Source organism: Ascaphus truei, chromosome 5 (genome assembly GCF_040206685.1).
Source record: "Ascaphus truei isolate aAscTru1 chromosome 5, aAscTru1.hap1, whole genome shotgun sequence".
Taxonomy (NCBI): Eukaryota; Metazoa; Chordata; class Amphibia; order Anura; family Ascaphidae; genus Ascaphus; species Ascaphus truei.
The window spans coordinates 179,720,691-179,729,335 of NC_134487.1; the positions used below are offsets into that span (position 1 = coordinate 179,720,691).

At 41.7% G+C, this 8,645-nt stretch overlaps 1 protein-coding gene across 3 annotated transcripts in view; it reads right to left on the minus strand.

Moving 5' to 3' along the window:
• LOC142495633 (substance-P receptor-like) overlaps positions 1-7,676 on the minus strand; it is a 177,836-nt gene extending 170,160 nt beyond the window's left edge. For all 3 annotated transcript variants that reach the window (XM_075601358.1, XM_075601355.1, XM_075601357.1), the window contains exon 1: positions 6,777-7,676. In XM_075601358.1, the coding sequence (XP_075457473.1) occupies positions 6,777-7,174 (398 nt within the window). In that variant the 5' untranslated portion in view covers positions 7,175-7,676. The remainder of the gene's footprint in view (positions 1-6,776) is intronic.
• Positions 7,677-8,645: the final 969 nt, after the last annotated feature.

Sequence of the window (8,645 nt, forward strand, 5' to 3'; positions counted from 1 at the left end):
ACCTCCAGAGATTTGAATGGGGTCACGTGTTGCCCGCATAGTCTTCAATGGGTCGACCTATTCATAAGTCACAGGCACCTTCTTTATGTGTAGTAATGCTCTGAATTATGTTATATCCCATTGTTACTTTCTTAATTTACATTTATAACCATCCTTTGCCCAATAAACAAACAATCTCTAAGCAGGCTCTTGTTGGTTTTCCCATGGTAAAAACAGCAGATGGTGAGGATCGAGAGATAAAACCACGTTAGTATACAGTTGTTTTCAGTATAACACTGGCATTTCCCCTTCTCCGCAGGGTACTCACTAAACTTTCAGTACATATTGCATCTCAAGCTCTGTGCTGGTTCTGAGCCTAAGCCTGAAGCCAGACATGCACACCTGACCTCACTCATGCCTCCCTGCCATCTCTTCCCCTGTAAATTGTGTTAACCCTCTCATTTTAATACTGACTAACCTTAAAACGTGCTCCACAAATCAAGCATCCCAATAGACTGCACTCATGGTTACTGTCCCACACTCAGTCACTCCTACCACCCATTGTGACCAAGCACTGCCATCTACAGCACTTATTCCCTCACCTGCTGTCTCTGTAAGTTGCCCATCAAACCTTGTAGATTGTAAGCTCTTTGGGGCAGGGATTTCCTTTCCTATTGTCTGATTTTGCTGCACTTATTGTATTATTATAATTCCATGTACTGTATTCTTTGTGAAGCGCTGAGTACACATTTGGCGCTATATAAATAAAGACATACATACATTAGCAAAAAATAATAACAATTGTTTGTTGGTACATAAAACTGCAGTTTATTTAGCTCTGCACACATTATTTTCTAGGCACACACCCTGCCCTGCTGAGTTTTGTTTTTCTAATCGTGATAATTTTTTTTGTGCATTATAGACAAGCATTAAAATGAACGCCTTCACTGCCAAAAGGGACAGCAGTGCAACAATGTACATGGCAAAAAGCTTATGCACAAGCTCCATTTACGAAGAACTGTCAATGAGGGTCAATTTTCGTGCCACACTGCAATCTCTCATGCCACTTATCATAGCTGAACAAAAATCTAACCCACAGCTACTGATAACAATTGCAATATCTGTAAAGTTTGCAGCCTACTTTTGTTGATGCAACCCTTGCATTTTTTTATTCTTCATTGGAATTTTAGATTTCAATTATTTGTGCCTTTCGTGGTTGGGGTATTGGGGACCCATCGTAGGTTGAACATATCAGCAATATGTGAACTTTGCAATACTGTTTTTATATAATATTCTGCTGGCCAGGAAGTGATACCTTTTTCACGGTTAAAATACTAGCATCTTTCTTTAGTGATCAATATCATACTGTACAAACAGTCTCTATAATACAGCAACAACACATCAGATTTCAGGGTGGAATAGAGTATATAGAAAGGGACCCCTGCTCAGCTGGATAAATGGGGGTACAGAGAATGTCAAGGTGCATACAGGTATATTCAGTAGTAGGGGAGGCACACAAAGGGCAAGAACTGCGGGTCGCACTCGTGGCGTGAATTATTTAAAACTTCATTTTTATTAACATATCAATAAAATAAGTGGGCATAAAAATATAACACTCATTAAAATAGTCCTAATCTGGTCTGAGCTACAAATGTAGGTTACGTGACATTAGACCTAAGTAAGTAACAGTATAGGCTTAATATCACAAATAAAGACTTTTATGTTAGGTCATAATGTATCCAAATACTTGCACCATAATAATTCTGGGTAGTGTATGATTCCAAAAACAGCCCAATTTATCTATATACACTTTAGTGTAGATAAAGTATATATTGCGGTATTTCCCTGTAATTAAGGGTACTATATATTGCCCCAAATAGTGAGTTAATCCTTATGTGATAGGATCCTAAAGCCACATGGTAATTATTCCCTGTACTGTGGTGGCTTAGATCAGGAGAGCGCAAAGTTTCTGCCTTGCGCCCCCCTTGCCTGCCAGTCCAAGCGCTTGTGGGCCCCCCTTTCCAGTGAACCGGCATCAAATGACGCCGTGGGTCATGTGACATCATGTCACGTGACCCCGCGGCGTCATTTGACGTGCGTTACCTCACATGATCCCGTGGCGTCATTTGATGCGGCGTTGCCCTGGTGACACTTCCAGAAGCCGGCTAAATCCCGGTAAGTTGAGGTTGCAGAGGCCTTGCTCGGTCCCCCAGTATTTAATTGAAATGCCTCGGGGAAGTAAGCAGGGCCACTGCAACCGCCCCCCCCAAAAAAATCCCAAGCCCCCCATTTTGCGCACCTCGGGCTTAGACATCTAAATGTGTATGATAGCACATTACAATTTGAACTGCCACACATTACTTGGTTTGTACTCATATGGTGTAAAGTTGAAATAGCAGCTACAGTGGTTACGTTCCCTTATTGTGGGCTGCAGTTAGAGTGGAAACAAGGTATCTAGTGCTAATTAGTGTGGTCTTTTCTATAACTGGTTACACTCTAAATGGGACTTCAGTGGGGTCTTTAGTAAGTGTTTTGTAACATGTAATATCTGATAGGAGACGTATGTTTTCAACAACGTAGTCCTTGGTATTCAAGGCAACTATATTTCCTCCTTTATCCTATTCCTTGATTGTGATAGAATCATTTCGTTTCAGTTTTGAAAGTGATTGTCTTTCGTCATAGTTCAGTTTTCGTGGTGGAAATACATACTGCTATGAATACTTTGAGAACCACAGATCTGCATATTTATAGTCTACAGGATTGCCATATTTAAAGTCCATAAACATTATAGGTTACAAAACCATTCTCTTCGATACAAAAGCAGCAAAACACAAAAACATTTGCTTCGCTAAGCCAGCCCGAGGTAACCCCTCCTTCCCCGGCTCAAATGGAATGTCACATCACGGTGTATTATTTAAGTACAGGTGGTGCTCAGTGTCTTTGTTTACCTTTCTCAGGGTGCTGGCATTCGGCAAGACTGGTATAATAAGTGGTGATGGTAATGAAGGGCGCCAGGAACTTTTCTTTCACAAACAGTATTTCTTTATTTACATTGGATATCAATCATACATTTATTTGTTGGTGCCATCGCAGCATCCCAACAAGGCACATGGCTTGTCACCTTTTTACATCATGGATATTAGAAATCCCTTGCATAGCAGATGGGGCTTTCCTACATCCCACCGAGACCCGCTTACAGGGGAACGCTGTCACTCAAGGATCCATATCCTGTGACCCTGTGTAGAGCGCTCCTAGTCCTTACCTATTGGATGCAGGTGTTTTTTGTGGACGTGATGTCTGAGCATCTCCATAGTGATACTCCCAGGCCCATTTCCATGGGACCTCATGTGGAGCACCATTCACAGCCCCTTTATCGTGTGGGACACACCTCACCCTCATAATGTCACCATATCTTAAATATGGGACACATTCCCTAACTGTAAAATAACAAAAGGTGAGCATACATCCCTACACATGTAGTTTCACATTTAAACTGGACTTACTCTATATATATTGAGATTCCCCATCTCTGTCCCTCCTCCTGGGAACCAGAATCTAGAAGGTTCTACAGCTCAATATATACCAACTCGTGACATTACAGGTCACCATGCTTACAGTCACTCTGCAAAATGTGATGGAAGAAGGGTGGTACACAGCAGCAACCCACACAGTTAACCTTCTAAGGCCTGTAACCCCTTAAATGATCGTAGTAATCCCAAAGGGGGGTTACACTAAAGCTGCAATAGTTCAGACTACATTTTGCAGCAGGTTTCAGGAAATCAAAATGGTAACTGCAACAGGCTGTTCATACAGAGTGGACCTCAGAATGGCTTAGTAATTATCCAACATGTATTTCCAACAACAGTTAATTCTTTCAGCGCAAAAGAGGGTAATGGCGAGTTTTCGATCAGAGTTAACCACGATTGACTCGAATGTCCGTTAACACTGATTAATGTTCGGTAGCTGTTAACAGACCTACCTTAAAAAGGCATAGAGAACGAGAACTCACAAACCACTATGGCTTCATATCATTAAATACCAGCCCTAGGAACAGAACTAATAAGAATTAGAAATAAATGAATAAAGCTAAATTAATTAGAAATAAATGAATAAAGCTAAATAACTGGAACAGATGCCACGTAGACTTGTTGTTCATTTGGTATGGTAAAGAAGCAGTTAATTTATAAAATGGATAAGTCTACATTGAACAGTAGGGAGAAGACATGGTGTAAGGGTTTGGGCATTGTTTCAACCTGGGTGTGGTGGGGGGGGGGGGGGAGGGCACGCGATGTACCAAAGGCGGCTCAGAGTGACAGAAAGTGGCAAAGAAAAGGGATGACATTGAGTGATAAATAGTCAGAAAGAGGGGGTCACAAAAAGTGAAAGAGAAAGAATGGCAGTTTTCTTGCATCAATAACTCAATATATTCCACTTCATAGCATCTTTAATATGGGATTTTTGGGGGTCTTAACCCCCATCTCCTGGGCTTCTTTGTTTGAGAACTGAATGGTAGGCCCACAGGAAAAACAGGTGTGGACCTCCTCAGTTTAGAAATATTGGGAACTACAGTACTGGGTTATTGAATACAAGGAAATCCCCTTATCTCCCTCCCATTGCTTCCCAGTACCTTGTTGGAAATGGGTTTTGTGTCTTAGTTTATTTTTCCTTGTGAAATATATAACTGAAAAATAAAAGAATGCACAGTACAAGAAGTTCATATTAACGTCCGACTTACTTGAGATACACTCAAATTTTAAAGACTGCAAAAATACAAAGCCATGTTTGGAGGGCAGCAAAATCTTTTGCAGAGCTCGGATACGAAGACCCCAAAAGGTAGATTTTCCAATGGTGATCATACTGTAACTCTACAGTGCCTTATTGGACAAGCACTACCAAGTGAATCATCAAAGCATGAATAATACAATAAATAAAGATTCTAATATGACTGCATTTATACAGCACCTTCTAATCCTACGTGTTTTAGTGTTCTACTTGAAATGGCTCCATACAGCCACCTCTGGGGTGGAAACAGTACTCTGAAATGCGTTACTGGCCCCTTTGGCAGCAGGGTTTCAATTCCCAGCCAGTTTATAAAACACTACGTATATAGTTGACTGTTTATTACAATTAAATATTAATAATCCATCCCTAAACAGACCCCATTAGAAAGAAAAAAAAACCCAGTATGAGACATACTGTACTAAGCAGACATAGTGAACAGATTATGGGTCTCCTGCTAATAATAAAACATGTGCCTGCATACTGTACACGCAGTGCCAGTAACGGTTCCAATCATTTCACAGCCTCCTATATAAAACTTGGATTCCCTCGTTTTAAAAAAATAAATAAAATAAAATAGAGCCGGATAATGACAGGCCCTTGTCACGTTAACAAATTACGCTTTGAATAATTATATTGGTGAAGGCTGCTTTAAAGATTTTGTTTCTTTCCCTGATTAAACTGTCTTTGCCCCGTGTCTTGGGGTTACGCATGCATCCCTCAGGAGAACCATTGATGTAAAAGGGCTGTTTTCATGAAAGGTTTTTTCTCAGACAGAGAATGTTGCAAAAGACAGTTTGTTATTATGCAATATATTTATACACACACACACACACACACACACAGTGCATCCTGCCTCTGCTCACGTATAGATCGGAAAATTGGACCCTAAATGCCAAGATTATTCAGAAACTTCCCATAACTCAAAGAAGTATGGAGAGCTGTATGCTGGGTATTACCCGAAGAGACAAGAAAAACGAATGAATGGGTTTGGAAGAAAACAAAAGTCTGTTATCACTGCAGTGATTTCAATGGGGATTTGCTGCGGATTGGCGCTATCGCATCTTGTAGAATAAGGCCCAATGTGTTTATTTTTTGCAATCACACACACACACACTAAAACATGATAGTTAAAGGCACTACACAGTGCAGGCTTGCATTGTATTCAACACCTTCATGTAACCAGACAAGGAAGAATAGAAGAGGAATACTAGATATAATAATAATAATAATAATAATAATAATAATAATAATAAAAACAATAATAATAAAAAATCCTAGACAACATCCCTGAGCACAGCAAATTCACTGTCACACAATACAGACTGTCATACAGTCGCACAGACTGCTGCTTTAACTATTGAGGAGGTAGGGGAGGGAGGCAGGGTGATCTACAGCAGTGAAACCCCAATACAACCTTAACCTCTTCAGTGCTGAAGACAAGCCAACGATGCATTGTTTATTATTTTAAAGCGCCAACATATTCTGCATTACTGGAGTCCTATAGAGCATTTTGATACTACAGGTTGTGAGGTTCTGGCTCTCAGGAGCTACATTTCTGAAGATGTTAGCTGTACTTGTGTTGAAAGTATAGGCTATTAACCTCTTTGCTGCAAGGTGCAATGTGTTGCAGGCACTACAGCAAAGGCTAACAGATTACAGCCCCTTCTGCATGTGTTGGTCTGGGGCAATTTTCCATGAGGTTAGGAAAACATTGCAGCCTCCAGACAATTAGATTGCAAGCTCTGGGGGCAGGGAACCCTCTGTACATATATTTGCTCTTGATGCACCAGCATTGGGACTGGAATATTAGATCTGGAAAAAGCTGCATTGGTTATCACTAGATAAATAAACAATATAAATGTTCAATCCTTTGGCAAATCCCTAATACATTAGTTTATAGTCTGCACTCACACCTGCTATGCATTGTCTCATAGCCTATTTTTTGCATGCACGGTGATATATATAAATAACAAATATTCATGCAAAAGCTTAATAATAGGGGCAACAGTTCTCACCTGTCCAAGGCTATAGCAGTCATGGAGTAGATACTAGCAAACACCGCAGAGATAGGGAACAAGTTATGGAACTTGCAGTAGATAAGTCCATAGTACCACTCGTTGTGAATGGCATAGGTAAAATTGATCACGGTGTTAAAAGCGGACATCGAAGCTTCTGCAAAAGCTAAATTCACCAGGAAATAGTTTGTGACCGTTCTCATTCTTTTGTGGGCTAAAATGATCCACATCACAATGATATTTCCAACCATAGACACAATAACTATGATAGAATACGCTACAGCCCATAAGGCTATCTGCCAGGCAGGCTGCTCAAACAGATGCCCATAAGATCCATTATGAATGGAAGAGTTGTCTAAGGTAGAATTATCCATGTCATCTGCACTTATGAGATCCATTGTCACGGTGTCCCTATATTCAACAGGCTGGTGCAACACTGGGTAGGAGTATTATTATTATTATTAAAAATTATAGTCCAGCAAAAACAGAGGTGGGATCAGCTGTTATTGTGAGTTACCCTCACATGTGGGTTTAACAAATCCCAGTGTTAAGCTGTGGTTAGTGTATCCAAAGGAATTTAAATAGTCCAGAAGAAGGTAGGAAAATCAAATGCACTTGATGAAAAAAAAAGGCGGTCTGAAAGAAATATCAGACACTGAGCAACATATGTTGAGACAGATACTGTTGCGGAAAGAGAGGTAATTACAAATCTCAAATTAGCAGGGGAAAAAAACAGATAAGTAATTACAAGTGTGGACACCGCACATGTAAGCTGTGCACGGTCTGATCAGCAATGTGCTGCCAGTGAAGATCTGCTGTGCAATGCGGGGCTGCGGGGCCCTGCTACAGCACAGAATGAAGTGATGTCCCTTCACTTACAAGTGCTGTCTGATTCATGTTTCCCAGAGTTTATACTTAGAGAGGGCGAAGGGGGATTTAAAGCCAGTGTCATGGGGAGGAGGCGTGGCCTGTGCGGCAGGGGGCGTGGCCCCGGAGACAGCTGATCAAGTGCAGGAGAGACAGAATAGGGGAGCTGCTCCTACTTCCACTGGGGCAGTGGCTGCAAGCACACATAATGTATGGGGAGGGGGAGGGAGCAGCAAGAAGCAGCTGCCCAGCATCCACAGGGTGAGAGAAAGTCCAGCTGGGATAAGGCACCAAGGACACTTCCCATACCTTTCCTTATATGTAATGTGGCTTTTGATCTGTATAGTATTATTCCCTCCCTCCCCTCCTCTGTCTGACTGCTGCCAGCATCAGGTACATGTAGATGTGTTTAGGACTGCTGTTACAGTATGCAGCCTTCCTTTAACCCCCTCACTGCTGAAGGAGGTAGCTTTGGAGGACCTGGAGCAGCTGCCCATCCATGGGAGGTACACTACCAGCCTTGAAGGGATTCATTTTTCTGCAGGAGCTGGTCATTCTTCCCGCAGCACTGTGCGTGTGGAGAGGGAGCCCAGGCACACAGCGCTGCAATAAGACTCCACTTCCTTCACATGCCCAGCTGTAACCCCTTCCCTGCTGGAAGGGGTACTGTAGGTGGAATTAGCCAGCACAAAGAGACCTGAACAACATATAGGGGATGTGGGGGTTCACACAGGGTGCATATTTTGCAAGCACAAATGGTGATGATGCAATTTATAGCCGGTTATCACTAATGCCAGCATCTGATGCTCTTTAACCACTGCACAAATGCCATACCATTGAAGCTACAGTACGAATGTACCTGTTTTTTTATGTCCCGTGCCTCCTGTATTAAACCCGGCGGTACCTATTTCTGCCAGTAGTTAAAGCTCAGAGCCTTCAGTTGAATATAGCAGCTGGGAGATTGGTGACTGATCTGATAATGATCAATGGTTTAACCCCACG